The 23,947-nt window shown below is 47.6% G+C and overlaps 1 protein-coding gene and 1 pseudogene across 1 annotated transcript in view; both read right to left on the bottom strand.

Annotated features, from left to right (window-relative positions):
- RHPN1 (rhophilin Rho GTPase binding protein 1) overlaps nt 1-23,947 on the bottom strand; it is a 362,986-nt gene that overhangs the window by 120,161 nt on the left and 218,878 nt on the right. Inside the window, exon 5 of the mRNA XM_086966302.1 lies at nt 9,067-9,144. Coding sequence (XP_086822428.1) covers nt 9,067-9,144 — 78 coding nt within the window. The remainder of the gene's footprint in view (nt 1-9,066; nt 9,145-23,947) is intronic.
- On the bottom strand, nt 14,619-18,327 carry LOC147724792 (glutathione S-transferase P 1 pseudogene; annotated as a pseudogene).

Raw genomic sequence — 23,947 nt, 5'->3', positions numbered from 1 at the left:
CACTTTACTCCAGCAGGCAAAAGCACCAAAGAAAGCAACACGCGTCCTGCTCTTCCGCGCTAGTTCACAGCTTGACTCCAAGATATGGTTGTTGTAACCGTCATGTGGTTGTTTATTATTAAAGGATGTAAAGCGCAGTAATGCCGTCCGTTTTCTTTTCTAACAACGCTATATAAAACCACGTTTCACGACATGACATGTAAGCATATATATATTCTAATAAAACCTGAGCAGCGTGTGTGCAAAAACACAACAAATGAAACGCCCTTTTCATCTCTTTAGATAATCAAACTCGGAACGTCAAAAACGGGGCAAAACGATAACCTCTTCACAATTTCGATTTGCACCATGCCTGCAGGCGTACAAAATATTATCATAATTACAAATGATCACATTCTACAGTCCTATTTAGGAAGACTGCAGGAACAACTTTATTCTCAGCAAAACAGTGCCCTAAATAACCACGGGACAGACTGAGCAGGCAATAAAATGAACATGCGCTGAAATCAAAGCCCCAACCCTATGTGGCAGTAATTCGGACCTCTTAAATCTACGACATGTTTTAAGTATTTTGTATAGTGTATATCTGTCTTTAAAGGAGCAGCTGTGCATTTATCATTTTCATCGTGGCAGGAACACCTCAACATATAACAAAATGGTGCACAATGTCGACTTGAAAGGAGATTACAAAATGGACAGCAGGTGCAAGGCGTTTTGGCGAATCAATACGAGGCAGAGGAGGGGGAAGGGAGAAGCAACAGACAGCGGGTGGAGGGTTGGATTGGAGGTCAGGCGGGAGAAGACCTTACGGTGCCATGCTCTTTCTTAGAGTGGAAAAAGGTGTATAATAAAAAATAAAAAAAGTACCAGGAACAGAAGCAGACAGTGGAAGGGCACTGGCAGCAACCAGGAAGCTGTGACAAGTCCATGTTTCCACTGCAGGGGCAGAAGTCACAGGAAGAAAGCAGGACGGACTGCAAGCAGTCAAGAGGAAGCAGGAAGTGTGACTAGTAAGATACACTGCTCTTTCATAAAGCACAGCAAATTTCAAGGGTTGTCCACCTACCTGAAATCCAGTCCTGGGCGGTAAATTCCGTTCCGCTTGTGGAATTTGGGTGATTTCATGTTCCGCGGAGAAAGCCAAATTGCCCAAAATTCTACGATCCGCAGAATTTTTTGCTTGTTTGCGATCTCAAAATGCGTGTTCGCAAGATATTTTCCCCCCCGAGCACGCAAACAGTGATCGCGAACAGGAAAAACGCAATACGTATGAGCAATTCCGCGTGTTTGCAGAATTTCTGCATGTTTGCAGAGATTTCTTACCGTTTCGCGGAATTTTGCATAGCCCGACTAAGCAAATTCCGCCCACCCCCACTGAAAACCCAGGCTGAGCAGCATCTGAAAGTTAACAGTGAAATTCCTGGTCTGGGTGGCAAAAACTGTGATACCTTAGAACAGGCATAGGCTAACTTTGCTTCTCATGTGTCCACAACATTGCAGTAATTTACGGCAATGGATTCAAACACATTTACTGAAGATCAGTGCTTTAAATGGACCGGTACTGACCGGTAGGGAGTACTGGCACTTCTCAAATTTATCACTCTGAGTACCGGCACTTCTCTGCTGCCGTGGAGAGTACCGGTACTCACGAAAAGTAAGGCTCATTGGCTGTGCTCGTGAGCCGAGTGGAACGTGTGCCTGGCAGTCAAGGCGCCGCTTCTGCAGTCCCGATCTGAGCCCCAGCTGAGCTATTCAGCAGTCCTATGCAAGGAGAGATATAGTCAAAAGGTAAATATATACACAATGGAAACTATATTGTAAATTGACTTGCCCAGCCGGGCAGAGGTCTAATATTTAATTTAGAACCACAATATTAGGAGATACCTTCAACAATTTCTTGGAGATGGGCACAAGCCTGTGCCCAGACGTTTACAAATTGTCATGGTTAGCGGAGTGGATAGAAGGTAGAGAAAGGTTTTTAGGCAACAGCTATTGTTTTCTGTGCATATAGCAATAACAGAATTCACATTTACACCATTACTTGAAATATAGTAACAGATACACAACAGAGTATATGGTGTAGAAGTTGTCGACGGCGTTTCGATCCAATTACATAGTTACAGGGATCATCATCAGGACTGAGTAAAGCCTAATCATTCCTAGCCATGATAGCCTAAAGGAAAGGGTGGAGAAAAATAAGGAAGTTTGTCCAAGAGAGGACACATTTTAGTTATCGCTACACACTTACATTTGTACATAAGTGATATTCAGTGTTGCCTTAAGGGCCTATAACAAGGCTTTGTGCACGAGAAGTGAAGTAAAAGAATTTAAAAATTTTGCTTTAAAGCTAATGCATTCATTCAACGTCCGTGTTTTTTTCTTATTGTGCCTGACAGAAAATAATGACCTTCATACTGCAGTGTGCCTAGTTGGTGCCCAGGCCGTGTGCTAAACACCAGAGTTTTGGCGAAATCCTGCAGTAGTGATGGGTGCGTGTCCTAAGGCGTGCATAACATGCATGTAACGCACAGGCACTTCTACTTCGGTGAAGAAAGAGCGGCACGTACTCGGTACTAAAGAAGTAACTAGGTTATCGGTGAGAAGTGAGGGGTCGCGATCGCCTACCAAGCAATCTACAAGCTTACCGCATTGGACGAGGCGCACACAGTGGGTGCCGGCCGGTGGCAGGGAGTAGGGGGCAGTCGTTATCTGCAAAGGGACCGGAGGGTCTATAAGTAATCAATTAGTTCTGAAAACAGGAATCAAAAATTGGGCACTGGCTAAATAACTCACCCGCGGAGGAACCGGATAGTCCCAATTTAAACAGGCAGCTTAAACGGTGATTACGTTTCTGGCAGGGTTGGGTTTCAGGCAGGTATGCCACGGAGATCAATCTCCTAAAATTACGAGAGGGAACATTAATAAGGTAATGGGAGTCCAGGTCGTTCGTGGTGAAGCGCCTAAGAAAAGAGCTTACCCCGTGGAGTGGTTGAGGCGCCAACAATGGGCTGATTCCTCACGAGCCTCAGGGAATCAAACAAGGGGGAATGTAGGCTTAGTACGCAAAGGGGTACAAAATGCCTCAAGGGATTGGAGAGGGGGGTGGTGGGTAGCCATGCGCTTACCTTAACAGACGACTGAAAGTGCTTCCCGGGCCGGTGCACAAGCGAGCAACCAGAAGTAAATTTATACCTTGGTGATTGGAGGGAACGGTCACATGATGGGAGTGGCGATAGCGGATGCACACTGATTGGGAAGGGCAGTCACATGGTCAAAATAAAAATAGAAGAAGGACATGGGGCGGCCATGATGGGTGGGAAGGGCAGTCACATGGTCAAAATAAAAATAAAAAAAGGACATGGGGGCGGCCATGAAGGGTGAGTGAAGGGTTCCTAGGATTCAAGCTATTAGAATTCCGGACTCAATCAGCAGAAGGATTGGACTAACCTTGCATAGATTGTGCTAGTTGGGCTCTGAATAATGAATTGCTAAGTCGAATATGTGGAACTTTGAACTGTGCATGTTTAAATTGTCCTTCACTGGTTTTAGCGTCACGTTATGCTATCACACTCTCACTTTATTCACTTTCACTGTAATCCTAGGAACCCTTCACTCACCCTTCATGGCCGCCCCATGTCCTTCTTTTATTTTTATTTTGACCATGTGACTGCCCTTCCCAATCAGTGTGCATCCCCTATCGCCACTCCCATCATGGGACCGTTCCCTCCAATCACCAAGGTATAAATTTACTTCCTGGTTGCTCGCCTGTGCACTGGCCCGGGAAGCACTTGCAGTTGTCTGTTAAGGTAAGCGCATGGCTACCCACCACCCCCCTCTCCAATCCCTTGAGGCATTTTGTACCCCTTTGCTTACTAAGCCTAAATTCCCCCTTGTTTGATTCCCTCAGGCTGTGAGGAATCAGCCCATTGTTGGCGCCTCAACCACTCCACGGGGTAAGCTCTTTTCTTAGGCGCTTCACCACGAACGACCTGGACTCCCATTACCTTGTTAATGTTCCCTCTCGTAATTTTAGGAAATTGATCTCCGTGGCATACCTGCCTGAAACCTAACCCTGCCAGAAACGTAATCACCGTTTAAGCTGCCAGTTTAAATTGGGACTATCCGGTTCCTCAGCCGGTGAGTTATTTAGCCAGCGCCCAATTTTTGATTCCTGTTTTCAGAACTAATTGATTACTTATAGACCCTCCGGTCCCTTTGCAGATAACGACTGCCCCCTACTCCCTGCCACCGGCCGGCACCCACTGTGTGCGCCTCGCCCAATGCGGTAAGCTTGTAGATTGCTTGGTAGGCGATCGCGACCCCTCACTTCTCACCGATAACTTAGTTACTTCTTTAGTACCGAGTACGTGCCGCTCTTTCTTCGCCGAAGTAGAAGTCCCTGTGCGTTACATGCATGTTATGCACGCCTTAGGACACGCACCCATCACTACTGCAGGATCTCGCCAAAACTCTGGTGTTTAGCACACGGCTGGGCACCAACTAGGCACACAGCAGTATGAAGGTCATTATTCTCTGTCAGGCACAATAAGAAAAAAACACGGACGTTGAATGAATGCATTAGCTTTAAAGCAAAGTTTTTAAATTCTTTTACTTCACTTCCCGTGCACAAAGACTTGTTATAGGCCCTTAAGGCAACACTGAATGTCACTTATGTTTAAATTACAAATGTAAGTGTGTAGCGATAACTAAAATGTGTCCTCTCTTGGACAAACTTCCTTATTTTTCTCCCCCCTTTCCTTTAGGCTATCATTACTAGGAATGATTAGGCTTTACTCAGTCCTGATGATGATCCCTGTAACTATGTAATGGGATCGAAATGCCGTCGACAACTTCTACACCATATACTCTGTTGTGTATCTGTTACTATATTTCAAGTAATGGTGTAAATGTGAATTCTGTTATTGCTATATGCACAGAAAACAATAGCTTTTGCCTAAAAACCTTTCTCTACCTTCTATCCACTCCGCTAACCATGACAATTTGTAAACGTCTGGGCACAGGCTTTTGCCCATCTCCAAGAAATTGTTGAAGGTATCTCCTAATATTGTGGTTCTAAATTAAATATTAGACCTCTGCCCGGCTGGGCAAGTCAATTTACAATATAGTTTCCATTGTGTCTATATTTACCTTTTGACTATATCCCTCCTTGCATAGGACCGCTGTTGTCTTTACTCATGTGTTCCCCGAGGTCCTGTGCTGACTCGATTGGGTGCCCTTATTGTTTTTTTATAATTTGAGCTATTCAGCAGGGCTCATTTGAATAATGTCAGGGTGCTCACCATCACGCTGTGCTTGAAAGAGCAGGGTTCGTTCAGGCCCTGTGCTGTCAATCACAGCCACACTATCCTGCGCATTTGTGCAAACAAGTGTCAGATGACAGAGGCTTCCGAGAGAGTAGTCAAAAAGAGCATGATACGGGGAGGAGCCAAGACGGCGGCCAACATGGCCGCATAGACGCCCGGCTCCGCCGCTCGCCCTCGCCTCCTGCACCATCCTGTCAATGATCCTGCATCCCAGCCGTGGCCCCGTGCAGATGAGCGAAGGCGGGGCCCGACCATGTAACTCCGGTTCGAATACCGCCCCGGACGACCGAGAACCGCCGTCGTGAAGTTTCCGGCCTTTGCTGCGGGCGAGCCGGGACCTCGGGTGGCGCTGCAGCCGACTCGGAAGTGATAAACATCGGCCCTGGTCGGCCATGATGGTCCGGTGCCCCGAGTTGAGAACTGGAACTGCACACTGATGTGGGTAAAGGGCGAGTAGCGGCGCTGGACCTCCGAGCTCCGTGGCACAGGTTTTCCGTATGTGCCTGTGATTGTGGAGACAATAGGCTGCGAGGCAGAGTGAACTGCCCGGACCGGACTTTCTGCCGGAGTGTGACCATACACCGTCCGAGGCTGCTTTCTGTGGGAGATTTCTCGCCCAGTTACGGCTGGTAAGCGGAGTGCGGCACTGTGCGTGTGTGTGGGCTCGAGTGTGCTTCTTTATGACCCCTTCGCACACTGCAAGTTGTTAATCGGATCCCGACTGCCTGTTGAGCTGGCTCTCTATCTGTCCCTGGAGGAAGGAGGTTTTGTGTATATTGGAGGAGGAGGGATGGCACCTACAATGAGAGATGTCTTGCTGGCTATCAAAGACTTGCACTAAGCCCTGAAAAGTCGGTGGATGGTCATAAATGCCTCGCAGTCGGCCACTTCTCCTGCCACAGGACTTCTAGAGGCGGACGGATGCAAAGAGGAATGAATGCCCGAACTATCTCAGGTTGTTGACGCCGAGGACTCCCAGGGGTGTGTGGTGTTGGATTGCGGGATCAGTGAGCACAATGGCCGGGACTGCGTGTCTGTTGCCCTTTTTACCTCCCTGCCGGTTGATCCGCTTCCTGACCATCAGCGTCTTGCTTTCTGGATGACGATAAGTGTACCCTGGTGGATTGATTCTGAGTCATTGTCGCGATATTTGCCGAGGGACTGGGTGGCCCCTCCTGATACTGTTGGTCCATTGAGTTTTTTTGCTCATGTAATGGGGAGATTGTTGACTTCTGCTCGGACTGGCCAGGGTTGAACGCTGACTGTTTATGATATTTCATGGGTGACCCCGGTGCCGACGTGGAACATGGCTTGTGCTTGAGACCTTGGGGGGTTGGGATGAACGTAAATTGATGCTCACTTTTCATCTTGGTGGGCTTACGCTTTTTAGGTTGTGAGGGGGGGGGGGTGTGATTGGGGCTGGAGCTAGGGCCCTCCTCCGTTTTTTCCCACTTTCGGGGTTCTTACTGGGGCGACAGGCATGCCTATAGGGGGGGTGGGCTGTGGCCTTCCGCTGGTATGCAGGGTGGGAGGGTGGGGGGTTGGGGGATGGGACGTGTTTTATGTTATTTCTTTGTTTCTATGGCCCTACTTTTTCCTTTTCTTCTTCTTTCTGTATCCTTTTTCCTTATTTCCTATATACTTAGTTACTAGATGAGGGACCGGGGTCCAGTTTCATTGGGAAGACTTCTGTAATGTGTACTTATGTAACTTTGCCGCTGCCTTTTGTTTTCGTGAGTAGGACGCTGCGGTCCAGTACATAGTGGTTGTTACTTCACATCCTGTTTTAGCTTCCCACCTGTGAACCTCTATTGAAGACTATTATCCTGTTCTGAGACTTGCTCAGACTCTGATTTTGCAATATCGCATGCTATAAGATCCTCATACACTTATTATAAATTGGAATCCTCTCATATTCTGGAACATTGTGGACAAAATAATTAATCAATCCTGATTTAAGGGGCTACGTCGAACTTTACAGTATTGTTGCCTCTCGCTGTGCGAGGCTTTAAATCCTTCTGTGTTGTTGTCCAGTGATTTTTTGGCCTGTGCCTGCAATTCCCTGTAATGCTACAAATGAGGTTTTCCAAAGATTTTTTTTTATAAAAAAATAAAAAATAAAAAAAAGAGCATGATACGAGTCACAACTTTCATGGAGAACAAGATGAGGCAATGGATGTTGTATTTCTAGTGTAAATGTTATGGATAGATGAGTGAACAAGGGTGGATGTATGGATGGATGAATAGATGGATGGATGAGTGAAAGCATGGATGGCCTGGTGAAAGGGGGTGGACAAATGGATAAGTGATAGATTGGATGAATGAAAGGGAGGGAGGATGGATGATGGATGAGTGAAAAGAGGGATCGAGTGAAAGGGTGGATGGAGTGAAAGGGTGGATGGAATAAAGGAGTGAAAGGGTTGATTGATAGATGAGCGAAAGGATTAATAAATGAGCGAAAGGGTGGATAAAGAGATGGATCAGTGAAAGGATGAATGGATAGGTTTGGAGATGGATAGGTTTGTATATGAAGGGTGGACAGACTGAATGGTGAAAACTGAATGATGGATGAAAGAAAGAGCAGACGACACAATGTAAAGGTTAAATGGCGGACATCAGCAGATAAATGGGAGGATGAAATAATGAATGGATAGATCTATGGACGAGACCAGAGCTATCTTCTGTGGAAGGTCATGATGATTTGCTTTATTTACATTGTGCCATAAGAGATTTGGGTCGAACTGGGGGTATTTTCAGTGGTGAGTGTGTGGATGGATGAGTGAGCAAGTGTGGATGTATAGATGGATGGATGAGTGAAAGCAGGGATTGCTGGGTGAAAGAGGGTGGATGATTGGATAAAAGGGGGGTGTTGGGTGGATAAGTGAAAGATTGGATGGATGAATGAAAGGGAGGGAGGATGAATGAAAGAGATGGAGATGGATGAGTGAAAGGAGGGATTGAGTGAAAGGGTGATGGAATGAAAGCGCAGATGGAATAAAGGAGTGAAAGGGTTGATGAACAGATGAGCGAAAGGATTGATGGATGAGCGAAAGGGTGGATAAAGAGATTGATGAGTGAAAGAATGAATGGATAGGTTTTGAGTTAGAAGGATGGATAGGTTTGTATATGAAGGGTGGACAGACGGAATGGTGAAAAACTGAATGATGGATGAAAGACAAAATAGACAACAGAATGTAAAGGTTAAACGGTAGACATCAGCAGGTAAATGGTAGGATGAAAGGATGAATGGATAGATCTATGGAAGAAACAAGAGATATCTTCTGAGGAGGCTCATAATGATTTGCTTCATTTGCTTGGTGCCATAAGAGCTTTGGTGCGACGTGGGGGTAGGCTCAGTTTCTTCCTACTCATGTGCTGAAAAATATATGGTTTTGTGCCAAACAGCAATTAACATTATGGCATTACGAAGGTGCATCTATTGCAAAAAAAAGGGAAGTTAACATATTATAGCACTTCTCTTTCATTTTGTGTAATGAGTTAACTTGCTTTCTTTTATATAAACACATTTCTCGTGTGTGTTGGTGTGTGCTGCAACTAATATAGAAGTCATGAAGTATCATCATGTCTTGCCTTTAGCCCAGCCCCCTCACTACACCTCTAGCTAATTTTAATGAGTACCTGCATTTATTTTTTCCCATTTAAAGCACTGCTGTAGATACACATATCTAATTAGATGATGGCATACCCAATCAATAATATTGAAAGTTAAAAATCAACAGACCTGCCGCAGGTTCATGAAATCCTTGATTTCCTTCTCATATTGAGACCCATCTTCTCCAAAGTGCTCACTGATCAAAGTCTGCAGAGAAAAAAAGAAAGCAATCAGTTCTATTGGTCTGACTCCAAACGTAGAAGCAGATGCACTCGGGTACATGCAAACTCTACCAGTGGTGTAACTGATGGACATCTGCTGCCATTTCCTAGGAGCTCTCTAAATAAATAGCAAAACAGTTAAAACGATGTACTAACACACCCAAAATATTACCTTGGGTTGAACGTCTGCTCTCGAAACGTGTTTTCAAATGAAGGCAGAGGATTATGTGGCTTTTGTTTTTACATGTAATTCCTTTATTACCATTTGGACAAGTGCAGCTCTTGCCGGATGACCTCAGTAGTATCTGCAATTGGCTTGACACAGTCCTTTGTATTGATTTCACTTATGCTGTGTTTCCAGTGTGATGTTTCGTTGAAACCATTGACAGCAAATCTCAGAAATCTCCTCCTTCAGTGTTTCATGGTCACTACCAAACGGTAAAGGCACCTCTTCTTTCAAAGGGGAGGTATTTAGCATGCTACCCCCTTAGGTAGCTGTGATCAGGTTCCTTCCCATAGGTGTGGTGCACACTAACCGCTCACATGACTCAGACATTTTAACAGACAGGTGTGAAAGCACTTCAGGTGTTGCCAGTCGTTCCAACAATTCATAGATGAAGTCACTTGTATCAATGATATTTTTTACATCTCCAGTTTTTCTAGGACTATTTAAAGTTTCAGCCGGTGCTCAAGAAGTTCAGAGATATCCTTGCACAGTGTTTCATTGTCCATGACTTGGGTGGCACATCAAGGGCTGCCAGACAAAATTATTGATGAAAAAGGAGTGTGTGGCTAATAAGTGTTATCAAATAGCGACTTAGCTTGTGTTTCTAAGCATACCAGACACAAAGCCTCAAACTGTATCGTACATGGACACTGCAGACACCAGGAAAGACTCTTCCAAACTGTTTTCCAGGGTCCCAGAGAGCAGATAACAGAATTGGTAAACTCCAGGATGCCGAACCAAGCCGATCATCGGTCAATGCGTCCAATGACCAAAGACCCCACAAGCTAGAAGACATCACCAATTTAGAAGATCAAGACAAAGAAGACGAAGCAAAAGAGAAACTAAAAAAACAGGTTAAAACTCACCTTCCTTTCAGAGAGGACTCATCTTTTATAGAACCATTGTGCACCTCAGATCCATGACTGCATTGGATTTCAGCTGGACAAGGACTGAATGCCGACATTAAATGTTTCCTGGTCGTCTCTAGCCATACCCCTAAAGACTAAGCTATGGTGAATGAACTTCTGATGATCCCGCAAATGGATTAGCTGGACCGCGTACTCTTTTAAAAGAAAAATTATTCAGACAACCAATGTCACTTTTTTTGTGGGATGCAATGAAGGTCACTTACTAGAAGTATACATAAAGATACTAGGCTGATAAAATAAAGCCACGAACAGTACAGATGTGTCGCTTAAAAAAAGCATCAAAGACACCTAAACAACCCATCTCGCAAGAAAGAACCGCTCACGTTCCCAGAAGTATAATATACTAGTGAGTAAAAGAGTTTGATTTTGGGTGCAGTGTCCATTTCCTAAATGGGGCTGTAATGGACATTAGGGGGCCGATTAGGATGGCGAACAGAAAGCGTCCGGACCGCCAGTCTCGCGGGAAATGACCGTCCGACCGCACCGTGGGGAAACCGGCGGTGCTATTAGGATTCCCCTCCAGCAAAACCCGACCGCGGCAGACGGATGTCTCCAAAAGACCGCCGACAGACCCATAGAAAAACCGACTGCACAGACAGAGTGGCCGCGGTAACAGGCCCAACCGCTGACAGTGCAGCGGAGTGACCGGCCGCACGATTAGGATAACACCGCCAGGGCAACGTAAAGAATCAACCTCCACGACCGTAGCGGAAAATAACATCGACAAATGTAAGTATCAGCGGAAGGGCCAAAGCTAATCTACCGCGGCAGTCAGACCGCAAAAAAAATGGCGGCCGCAAGGTACCATGCAATCCAGCAAATCAGGACCCAAAACTACCATGAACACACCCTCCCCCAATAACCCACATCAAAAACACACCCCCATGATGGAAAACCTGACAGGCAAGGGTCCACATCCACTAGGGCTGGGTCCATGGCAGTTGGGTCCGTGCGGTGGGTCTCGTGGCAATGCTTTCCCTCTCCGTTGTGGTGCTTCTGCCGTCTATGAGATGGAGGTGTTTCTGCTGCGGTGTTCTGGTTTGTTTGCGACATTGTAATATTGCGGACGGCCGGGACGTCTTTCCGCACGGCGGGGAGCCTGGATTGGCTCCGTCCGCCATGGTGTCTGGCGTGTTCCTGCGGCGGTTCACGTTTTTACGCGGCGGACGGTAAATGTGCCCAGTTCCCCTTCCTAATATGGCGGACGGAAGGCCTGCTGCTGGCGGACGATGAGGTGCATTTTCCGCCGCCTCACGCCCAGCGGTCATGCATCCGTCCGCCATCCTAATTGGCCCCTAAGTAAGGCCACTTTCCTGAGGGCTCACTACAAAGCAAAACTTGCAACCACAGATTAAGACCTCATTAGCAGTACAGTGGAATAGTGTTCTAATTTTTATTCTGAAAACTTTAGACTCCTAGGTGTATTGCATATCAACATAAAATCACCATGGTAAATAATTTGCACATAAAGCGGAAATTTACCACTGCAAGAAGCAGAAATTACATGTGCAATATACGCACTTGCCTGGCTAGTTTGGCTTCTCTATTTATTTTACAAACATACTTGGATAAAAAAAACAATGAATGGAAAATAACTTTCCATTTTCCAAGAATTCATGAAGGGAGAAAAAGTGACATACACAACTCCGAAACATAACAACGATCCGGACTGGCAGAGATTACAGGCTGATCTCCCTTGTAAATTGAAAATGCTGAGAAGGCATTTGAAAAGGTAAACTAGACAAATCTGGAACTAGTCATGAACCAATTCACTCCGGGACCATGATTCTTAAAAGAAGCAATGGCTCTATATTGCTCACCCAAAGCCCAATCAGGGGGGAACGACCTATCTATATCCTCCTTCACATTAACACCCCTCTTTTTCGTTCTGTCCTTAGAACTCCTCTCAACCTCCAGAATACGAAATGAGTTGTTTACTGGATTCAACGTGATGACCTATTCCTACAACCTTGCCGCAAAATCGAATAATAATCTTTTGCTTCAGGTATGAAACAATAGCTCTACTGATTGTCTCTAATATATCCGAAAGTTCCAAAGTCATAGGCTGCCCCTTTACTGAGTTACAATCATTATGTAAGACAATGAATACTTACTGTATTCGCAAAATGAACGGTCTCAAATGGCAAACTGGTCCCTTAAAATACCTGGGGACTCTTTTTGGCTTGGGTATTAGGAAACAAATGTAACTAAATGCAGTGGACCTTGGAAATACCTACAAAAAGAAATCAATTCCTCAGGAATTCTAACACCGTACTGGTCATGGCAGAATTCGCACATATGGGTGTGACCCACTTAGTTGCGTAATCCACTCCAAGACGATAAATCTCTCTAACGGTAAAAGCAAGTCAAACGGTTCCACAGTTTCTACCCTCACCTACACCATAGCTCTTCAAGAGCATCTATTGATGACATAGGCTTCTCTTGCCACCCCTTTTTTGCTAACCTTGGCAACAGCATGCAATCTCTCACAGCACCTACCATCGGATTCATCTTTAGCCATCACTACTTGTCTGACAATTGCATTCATCAGATTCCTTCACAAATGACAATCACATGCCATCTTAATATTGTTTTCTTTAACACCAACAGAAGGAACCCACCAGTCATCCTAGCTTAACTCCTTCTCCTGTACAATTCATCTCCAATCAACTAAAATCCTTTCTGAAAATCAGAAAGTAGGCCAACCCTTGACGGCAATCTTCCTCAAACTATCTACTACCATGCAGTTAAGTTTGACCTCCTTTCACAGCTTTCGTATAAACCTACATAATATAAGAACTCTCATCAACCATGCTTCGGCCTCCAATAGACAGATAACAAAGATATTTTATTTAGTCCTGGTAATTATACCATAGAGAAATTGAATTCTCCAACACCCCCATTCATCGAATAATCCAGGGTGTGGCTCTCTCACTTCCTTTACAAAACATATTCACTAAAAGTCAGTGATTATTCATGAAAACAAAAGATACACAACAAGGGAAAAACTTAAACGGTATGATAACCCATATGCAAGCCAACGCTTTCTATTCATTAACCTGAAAAACTGACGTATGTACCTTTGAGGGACCAAGAAGCAAACACCACCAGCTTCTCCTCCTCATTCTCTACCTGAACCAGCACTAAACCAAGACCTTTTCAACTAATACCTTTTGCAGACATCATTTTCCAATGCCCACCGGCCGTATAACGTGGATATCTTCTCCATCTGCACTTTTATGGCATCAAAGTGTCTTAAAATTCTTAAAACCACTCATACTTCTCACCCTTTTTCATTAAGACTTTTAAAGGATGTAAAATGCTAGAAGAATTATTGTTTAACTTCGAATACTATTCGTGCATTGGATCAATGTCCTTGGGAACAGGCCCCTTAACTACAGCATCCACCATATAAACCTCTGAACACATACACTTACCTGAGACGGTGTGTGTAAATTATGACAATGCCTATACAGGGGCTTGCATTTTCCTCTCATGACTGTAAGCCCACTCTTTTTCAGCTTTTCCAAAACTCCTTACACCTCATCATACTTCTCTCCATTCATACCTTGTACTATAATGGTATCCTGATAGAACATCATTTGCTTAACCTCCACTAGAACTTTCCTCAACAAATGTACAAGATGTTACTGAAGGCATCAGCCCAAATGACAACTTAACAAAATAAAGTAGATGCCAGCTTAAATAGCATCCTAACTAAATACACACCTAACAGAATGTCAAATGGCATAAACGTTATGGACTACTATTGAAACTACACAATGGAAAATCAATTACATGGAACATCTCGCTTTCCTTCAAAATCAACAAATTCTCTTAAAAAGTCGGTAGAAGCTGTCAAACCAAGTATTATTACTCAAATCTCAGAGTTTCAAATGCATCCTTTTTTTTAGCATTTATTTACCTTCAATGGTACAAAAGTATTATTTTCACAAAGATTCACTCCTTCAGAGATAGACATTTAATAGGTAATGTGTTCTCAGACTATTCCATTAGTTGTCCTAGTTTAGAAGAGTTACTAAGAACTGAACTACTTTGCTTCCCAAAGATCTATAGAAATACTCACCTTTAGAGAGCTCTATGCAATTCATTTGAGAACAGAAACAAGAGCGAGGTTAGACATGTGCAAGTGAATGAGCCATCAGTTTACAGATGCAGGGTACTTTGCCACCCAACACTTGGGCGTAAAGGCTACTTCTAGTTGGGTAGAAGGAGCAGGTGTGTAATAGAAGTGCATCTTTTAGGATGGCTTGCCCCACACCAGTGTTTAACCTTGACTGGAGATTACGGTTTGCCATTCCCGTTGATGGGGCGTGCATTGCTGGCATCCGACTCCAGGAAGGCCTTGAGGTTGGGTTGCGCAGAGACACACTCAACGTATGCCTGGAGGAGTGGGAAGACCTTCAGGCAGTCTGGAGCAAGTACCAGGTGAGTGAGCAGGATGTCCAGGAGAACATAGTCCGCGTACGAGATCTTGTTTCCAACAATAAACCCTTTCCCACCATGATTCTTTGAAAGGAGACACTCAAAGGGTTGAAGATCTTTAGGTTGTTTTTAGGTCTCGCGACCTATCAATGCGCGCAAGCGCATTGAGCGGAGCGAGAATTCATGTCGGCAAAATCCTCTTCAAACCAAGGGCTTTCAGCCCCGCGGTTTTCTTGCAGTTCACGTGAATCACGTGTGCAAACATGCACGCGCATTCACGGCCAGGGCTTCTCCTCCCCTAATTATTCATGGCCGGCCGCAGGCCGGCCGTACATTCAGTTTCCCGCTTCTCCTCCCCTAATCATTCATGGCCGGCCGCAGGCCGGCCGCTCACAGCACATCAAAGGGCTTCGCCCAGCATGCGCTCTGCGGCTTCTCCTCCCCTATGCCCCCAGGCCGTGTTCCCTCCCCTGCTACCCCATCCTCACTCATCCCTCGCACCCCCTCCTCCTTCAGGCCCCCACCATTTGCTTTTGCTTTAAATTTCCCTTTCATAACCCTTTACGAATAATGAAAATTATAGTTCTTTTGCACCTGGTGACTTTCACTTTTGCAACGAAACCGAACGGCAGAATTCATATTGATTGGCAGCCGTGAACCTGCACAACTCACAACATGCACGATTAATGTGGTAAAGTAATAATCGTGAAAAACAAAGCACACGGGATTCTGGACACGAATTCATATTGATTGGCAGCCGTGAACCTGCACAACTCACAACATGCACGATTAATGTGGTAAAGTAATAATCGTGAAAAACAAAGCACAAGGGATTCTGGACACAGCTCGTGTGACAAGGCTCCGACCTCGAGCACCAGCAGAGTTAGGAATATTAAATGATCACCCGCCAGCGGCCTCACTTCATTTGTAACGCTTATCACTGCTCCCTTCTCACTGCTCCCTTCTCACAGCTCCTCCCCCCTAATTGCTTTTTTTTTCACGGGCGCCAGGCCGTGAACTACTTCATAAGGGTTCGGCTTCTCCGCCCCCCTGGTGTTTCTGGCTTTTCTTCTCGCTCGCTAATCACCACCCCCTCCCTCTCCATATGGTCGCTCGGTGCCTCGGCTCCTTTCATGCCTCAGACTTGTCTTTTTAAACTGCGCAACCGGTTTGTTGAAACTTTAGTGAGACCTTTCATTACCCGAACTAACCTGGATTTTCACAAACAGAATTAAAAGCATCCGGAAGGCATACACATTACCAGGTGAGTCCACATCATTAGAGACACCATGTTCTGATAAAAAGTTTGTTTTTATTAACAGTGCATACTGGTAGTGGAGGTTACGTGCACCTCAACTGGACTAATTTGATTGACGTTTCAGATCACAACTGTGTTGTAAAAGGAAAAGTGGGTTGCAGGGAGTGCTCTGGTAATCCCACATAATTCATGCTTACAGAACTTGGCACTCGTGAGATTTTCAGGCCATATTACTCAAAACTCCGTATTTGAACCCTTTACGAATAATGAAAATTATAGTTCTTTTGCACCTGGTGACTTTCACTTTTGCAACGAAACCGAACGGCAGAATTCATAATGATTGGCAGCCGTGAACCTGCACAACTCACAGCATGCACGATTAATGTGGTAAAGTAATAAACGTGAAAAACAAAGCACACGGGATTCTGGACACAGCTCGTGTGACAAGGCTCCGACCTCGAGCACCAGCAGAGTTAGGAATATTAAATGATCACCCGCCAGCGGCCTCACTTCATGTGTAACGCTTATCACTGCTCCCTTCTCACTGCTTCCTTCTCACTGCTCCCCTCTCACTGCTCCCCTCTCACTGCTCCCCTCTCACTGCTCCCCTCTCACTGCTCCCCTCTCACTGCTCCCCTCTCACTGCTCCCCTCTCACTGCTCCCCTCTCACTGCTCCCCTCTCACTGCTCCCCTCTCACTGCTCCCCTCTCACTGCTCCCCTCTCACTGCTCCCCTCTCACTGCTCCCCTCTCACTGCTCCCCTCTCACTGCTCCCCTCTCACTGCTCACCTCTCACTGCTCACCTCTCACTGCTCACCTCTCACTGCTCACCTCTCACTGCTCACCTCTCATTGCTCATGTGTAACACCTCTCACTGCTCACCTCACTGCTCACGTGTAACACCTCTCACTGCTCACGTGCAACACCTCTCACTGCTCACCTCACTGCTCACGTGCAACACCTCTCACTGCTCACCTCACTGCTCACGTGCAACACCTCTCACTGCTCACGTGCAACATCTCTCACTGCTCACGTGTGACACCTCACTGCTCACCTCTCACGTGTAACACCTCTCACCGCTCATGTGTAACACCGCTCACTGCTCACGTGTAACAGCGCTCACGTGTAACACCTCTCACTGCTCACGTGCAACACCTCTCACTGCTCACGTGCAACACCTCTCACTGCTCACGTGCAACACCTCTCACTGCTCACGTGCAACACCTCTCACTGCTCACGTGCAACACCTCTCACTGCTCACGTGCAACACCTCTCACTGCTCACGTGCAACACCTCCCACTGCTCACGTGCAACACCTCCCACTGCTTACGTGCAACACCTCCCACTGGTCACGTGCAACACCTCCCACTGGTCACGTGCAACACCTCTCACTGGTCACGTGCAACACCTCTCACTGCTCACATGCAACACCTCTCACTGCCCTCTCACTGCTCACGTGCAACACCTCCCACTGCTCTCGTGCAACACCTCCCACTGCTTACGTGCAACAACTCCCACTACTCACGTGCAATACCTCTCACTGCTCACGTGCAACACCTCACACTGCTCTCGTGCAACACCTCCCACTGCTCTCGCGCAACACCTCCCACTGCTCTCGTGCAACACCTCCCACTGCTCACGTGCAACACCTCCCACTGCTCATGTGCAACACCTCTCACTGCTCACGTGCAACACCTCTCACGTGCAACACCTCTCACGTGCAAGTAGTTCTCACTCAAAACCAGTGGCACAAATGTGGGAAGCAGCAACAAAAACAAGCACTGGCGTTGCCAATAGGTCTCGCAGTAGGAAAGTTGGAGCTATTGGTTTTGTAAATGACAAAGCCCTTTATGTTTTTTAAATTTAAACAAAAATAAAAGGCATTGTTATTTGCAATTGTAATAGCTCCAACTTTCCTACTGCGAGACCTATTGGCAACGCCAGTGCTTGTTTAATATATGGAGCCTTTCCATCCTCGTAGTTCTGGTAGATCATCTTGGCGTACTTCATGCACAGGTCCTCCACACCATCGACCATGTCCATGTAGGCGGCTTCATGATTACCCTTTCCGTACAGATCGTGGTTCCGGGCCAGGTAGTGCAGGATGGTGTTGGACTGATACAGCTCAAAGTTGCCATCTTTAAAGCCCGGCAGCTGCCCAAACACGCATTTCTTTTTGAGGTCTCCTTGCATCCAGAAGTCAAAGGTCACAACGTCCTCCTTCTAGTCCTGCCCTAGTCCTGCCAGCAGTATGCGGGCTGCCTCTGGCGACCTCGCACGTTGAAGTAGATGAAGGTGTAGTCATGCATGTTGCTCATGGGTGTCTCTAGGTTGGTGCTGAAGCGGTCTGGAGCCGGTAGGGCTGGGGCGGGCGGCACTTCTGCTATAGCACCTGTGGACTGGACAAGGAGGAGACCAGAGGAGTTCCAAATGCATCTTGATGATTTTGCCTACTTTCTAAGGGGCCAATACCACTATCACGAATCACTCAGACTTCCATCTCCTCACTAATCGTTTAATCTTTATAATTCTAACTTCAAAGACTGCAACATCAAATTCCAGACCTTCCTCACCAAGTAAATGGTTACCTATTTTGGACAGAAATCTCTCTTCTTTTAAAAAGGTGTTTTCATGGGAATAAAACTGATTGAATCAATTCTAGACCCTCCATAGCTACCAGGATTAATGTCTGGTTCTTGCCACACAATCTCACCTGCCCTGAAAACGATTTCCCAGATATGACCATAGGAAAGGGAATATAGCGATCTTCCCACTCAGAGACTCTCTCACACTTCCTTTCCCAATTAATTCTCATTTACTGTCATCGACTGAGACACACACATTCACTCAGACCCTCACTGATTCATGCATAGGATCATTTACTCACGGACAAACTCATTCATGCACGTATTCTCTTACACTTTCTCGAACACATAAACGGTACAGTACATGAGATTGTTCCTTTTTTCTACACCTTACTTCCTCTGCTGGTGACTCCTCCATGACAGCAATAGAACTGGAGCCCAGAGGAGAGGAAAGGAGCCAGAGGAGAGGAAAGGAGCCCAGAGGAGTGAACAAGACATTGTCCTGTGCTGGAAACGAGGAGCCATCCAGATCAGCAGGGCCAGGATTAACGAGAGGAAGCCCCCCTTCAAGCGCTCTCCCACCTTCTGCTTGGGCTGGAAGCAAAGTTTTGTCAGGGGATTGGACTGTCCGTGCTCTTTGTTGGACTCTTACTGCCCACAAGGATGCACTCTGATGCACGTTCTGACGGCCCCACTTCAGTAGCTCTATACTGTGCTGCTTGAGTCATGTGCCGTTTGTCTGCTAAACAAAACGGATTGTGCCTGTGTGAGTTGACAGTAGTTGAATTAAGCCCCTCAGCCATTCGAGACCCAGACATCCAGGTCCAGAGTGCCATGCTTTTAAATGGCAGTCTGTAGATGGATCGTAACACTCCTCCTCCGGTCATTAGGAGCCTGACGAGGGCTGCACGCTGGCTGGTTTCATGCTGACACAGAAGTCCTATTTTCATGAACTCTGCTAAATGAAATCCATAGAAGTGTGAATCCCTGTCATTTTCCAAATGTAAGAATTAAGAAATCGTTTTAACCTGGTTAAATGACATGATCCTCGATGGCTACACAACCAAACTTTCACCTAATGCCAAGTCACTTGTATTCACCTGGGACACCAACATCATTCTCAAGGAACACACTCGCAAAATAAACACATGGCCTGGTACCTGCTCTCTATTCTAAATATAGTGAAACCGTTGCTTCAAGAAAGCAACTTCAGAACTGGTGTTCCGGCTATCATACTCTAGAACCTGGATGGTCACAAAATTATTCAAGCCCTCCAGCGAAGGAGCACCTAATAAGCAGTTAGCCCCTGGTATTACGAACCTACTCAGCCCTCCCCAGACCTTCAGCTCCGGAGCACATGCCCCTGCAATTAGTAAATTAAAAATGAATCAGCCCTCTAGGCCTCAGGGCAATGTCCTGGCAGGGGAGCACAAAACACAGCTGCTGGGTCATCCATGGTAGCCAGGGGGAGGCTGAGGTGAAGATGGTGCAAGTTGCAAAAATCACCTGGCCCCCACTGTGAAATCCATTCTTCCTCGCCCACTATGCCCTGAATGTGAAGGGCTGTGGGCGAGGTGTTAAAATTAACACTGTTTATGTGCTGCGTGGGCCCCTGGGGGGCCGAGGTGAAAATGGCTCAAAGGCCTGGGCAACACCTGGCCCCCAGGGAGGCCGATTTTTGCAATCACCCCCTCCCCAGCCACACTCAGTGGTTGCTTTGCAGGGCAGGGGGTGAAGGAGAGGCCACAGCGGATAATCGCTGTACAGCCGCACAGTGAAGCTGCATTAATTTCTCTGTCTCTGTGCCCTCTGTGGGCCGTTTTTTTCCCCTCCCCTTTCCTTGTCCACAGAGAGCACGGAGACCAAGACAGAGAAATGAATGCAGCTTTAATATGTGGCTGGGAAAGGGGAGAAAAAAAACCGGCCCACAGAGGGCACGGAGACACCGGCCCTTCGGCCCCATGCCCGATTGCCCGCATTGCCAATCCGCCGGCAATGGCACCCTGCAGCGAGAGGTTTACCCGGTAATGACAGCGGAGCCCCCGGCATAGGCGTTTCCACACAGTGGCAGTTCTTCCCGGCCTCGGGAGTGTCAGCGTCCCACTGCGGAGCCCCTTATGGTTTTACTGTCAAGTAAGGAGGCGAGGGGGTGTATATGAGAGCGCCCACATGGGACTACAGTGACTGGGCAGCGGAGGCAGGCCCCTTGTGCTGGTGCTTGGGGCTCCCGGGCGTTTGAGCACCACAGAGGCGGCAGCATGCTCTCACCCTTGCCCACAGGCTGCGAACATTCATCAGGGCTGCGAGCGCTCCACCTGGGACACCTGGCGCTGCGGTCTGTGTGGGGCCGGCAGATAAGTGGCACGGACACTGTGGAATGCTGAGGTGACAGTAAAAGAAAAGACCTGGTATCTCCTGAGGCCCTGTGAGGAGTGTAAGTGAGGCCTACAATAAAATGGAGACCTTCGTGGCTCAGGCTGCTTCTGGGGGCATATAAGGACACGGGAGAGCTCCCTGATCATAGGAGATCTGGCCCCTGCTGCAGTGACCCCCATGCCCGCTGCTGGGACGGGCAACGGACAGGCACAGGATCGACAGCGCCGGGGGCTGCTGGTGGAGTGAAGGCCCTGGTGCTAGAGACTGAAATACCCAAGGGTACGGGTGCTGGGACCGTTGTACCCTGCCCCTGTTTGCACCCGTCCCATACACGGGGAAGCAGGGGGCACAGGAGCTCTACCTGTGGACCCTGGTACTGTGGCTGGTGACGGTGCAGCTAGAAGATTGCCCAGGACTGCGGCGGCCGCCGAATCTGGGGTTGGGCATCGCCAGGGGCCCAACAAGGCGGTGAGACGTACAACAAGTAATACTACAAGGCTCTTCGTGGGAGATCTGACCCAGTGGGCTGCATGATAAGAGACCTCCCCCGGAGGCAGCCATCTGTAGAGAGATAGGCGACCTAAGTGGATCCTAGGGGGAGGGCCACAGAGTGAGGACACGTGGCGGGTGGTGCGGTGGGTCCTGGTGGGGCAACCTGGGGAGCTGCTGGCCTTAAAGTGGTGTGGCAATGTGAAAAGAAGAGTGCTTGACGCTCCTGTGGTCTGGACAGTGAGATTGTGTGTCCCGGGAGTCAGACGACTAGGATGACCAGGTGAGGGCGCTGGTGTGGATACGCAGGCAGCGCTCCTGGTGGATATTTTATGAGATTCTTGGCTGGTGCTGGAGGGAGTCGGTGGAACTTGAAGGCTCCTGATGCGCCCCGGGCTGGGTTTGGGGAACGAGCGGACGTCGCACAACTAACGGAGCACAAGTACGGGACATGCCCCGAAAGAAGCTGTTGTGACGCCTCGCAACTCCACTGCTAGGAAGCCGCTGTTATTGCATTGCTGCCTACTAGAGACCTGATACTGGCTAAGTTACCCTGATTTGTAATGCACACGCCATTGGGGCCGGGTGCGTCACCTCATTTGGTAGACGGGATCTACTCTCCTGTTGGTGGGCCGACCGGTCAGAGGTTATACACGGGTCCCAAGACCTGGTACTTCTGACATAGTACAAAGAGGCGCGGTGAGTAACCGGTGAATACCCACAGCGCAGCAACTTGTGATGGGCAGGATACGGGCCCAGTCACAACAAGGACACCTGCGGGCTGCCAGCCTCGACCTTCTGCAGGGAACTGCGGGAGAGATGTCGGAGCCGACGACCACGGCCCTGGCGGCAAAGATGGACTCTGTCCTCGCAGCAGTGGAGCGGATTGGCGCAGCACTGGACCACACTAGGACCTCCCTGGAGACTAGAATCGACAAAGTTACTTCGGACTTCACCTTGCTTCACGCAGCTCACCGGAAGCTAGTAGATAAAGTCAATACACACGACCAGACGCTGAAAGAGCTTCAGCTTGTGACACAGACTCATGCGGCCGCATTGCAGGACTTCATAGACCGTGTCCACATACTGGAGGACCCGGCAGAAGATGCAGAAGGGCGCTCATGCCATAACAATGTCCGCGTGGTGGGCCTAACGGAAGGCAAGGAAGGTAGGAACCCGGAGCAATATACGGAACGATGGTTGCGCGAGCTGCCACCCCAAGGAACCTTGTCTGCACAGTTTGTGGTGGAACGGGCTCATAGTATCCCGGCGCAGAAGCCGCAGCCCGGTGCCAGACTGTGCCCGTTCATATTTTAACTCCTCAACTATAGGGATAGAGATGTGGTGCTTCGTGAAACTCGGAAAATTGACCCTCTTTGTTGTAATTCAGCAGCGATTAGGTTAAGCATTAGCAGAAGACATCTTGTATTTAGAGACTATCTTGCCCATTTTGCGGAATCCATTTTGTATTTCTGTCAGCCATTTTGTTTGCCATGTGCTCTGTCCTACCTCCCTGTTAACTGCTCTTGAAATATGCCTAGAGACGAGATATATTTAGTCTCTTCTGCTTCGCACATGCTCAGTTGAGCTTACAGCTGTCCTCAACTTGTAACTGTCAGGATTTGTCCACCAGAATTAGCTAACTGTTAGCTCCTCCCACTTGTTGCTTGTACACTTTCTGTATGACCTTATATGTACTTACAACCAGCATTCTGTACTTGTACCGCCTTCATTTGAGCCCCTGTGTGGGTATAAAAGGACCAAGCTCCTTCCATTCAGTGTGCTACTTCATGCATTACCGAAGGGTGATGTGTGAATGTAGTTTCACCTCATGAGGTTTAATAAACTCTGTCTTTTCTATTCCAGTTTCTGTGCCAACTTCTTCCTATTGGTCTGAGGACTCTGTGCAGAGAAGGGAAAACCCCCTAGCACTGGTAGGCCTTGCTGAGGCTCACCACCACATCTTCAGGTGAGCGGCAGTTCAGTAATGTTTTTCCCAGACTACACTGCTCTTGTACAGAGGCGTCGGAGCAACTATACGGCCGTGAAACGCCAGCTTCGAGCCCTGGAGCTCTTATTCGCTGCTGTTCCCTGACCGGCTCCGAGTGGTCACAAAAGATGGGGCCCGCTTCTTTGATTCTCCTGGGGAGGCCTGGGACTGGCTAGAGGAGTCGGGATTGAGGACAGGTGTGCGGCCCTCGGGCCCGGACGGAGACATCATATCGAGCAGGAGACCGAGGTGTCAGCGGAGGAGGGGGCAACTGAAGGCAGCCAGTCCGGGGGCTTCCGCTCCCATCCTAGACAATATGAGGAAGGAACAACGCGACGTGTCGTTGAGGCACTTGCGACCCTTGGATCCCCACAACCTTGTGACCGGTCCGACTGTTACAGACAAACCAAGTTGGTGACCAGCGGCTCCTCGTCACCATCGACAGAAATTTCAGATGAGCTTGACCTGCCAGTGATTACCCCACAAACT

Source organism: Lissotriton vulgaris, chromosome 4_1 (assembly GCF_964263255.1).
Source record: "Lissotriton vulgaris chromosome 4_1, aLisVul1.2, whole genome shotgun sequence".
NCBI classification, from domain to species: Eukaryota; Metazoa; Chordata; class Amphibia; order Caudata; family Salamandridae; genus Lissotriton; species Lissotriton vulgaris.
This window is presented reverse-complemented; position numbering and strand designations above follow the sequence as displayed.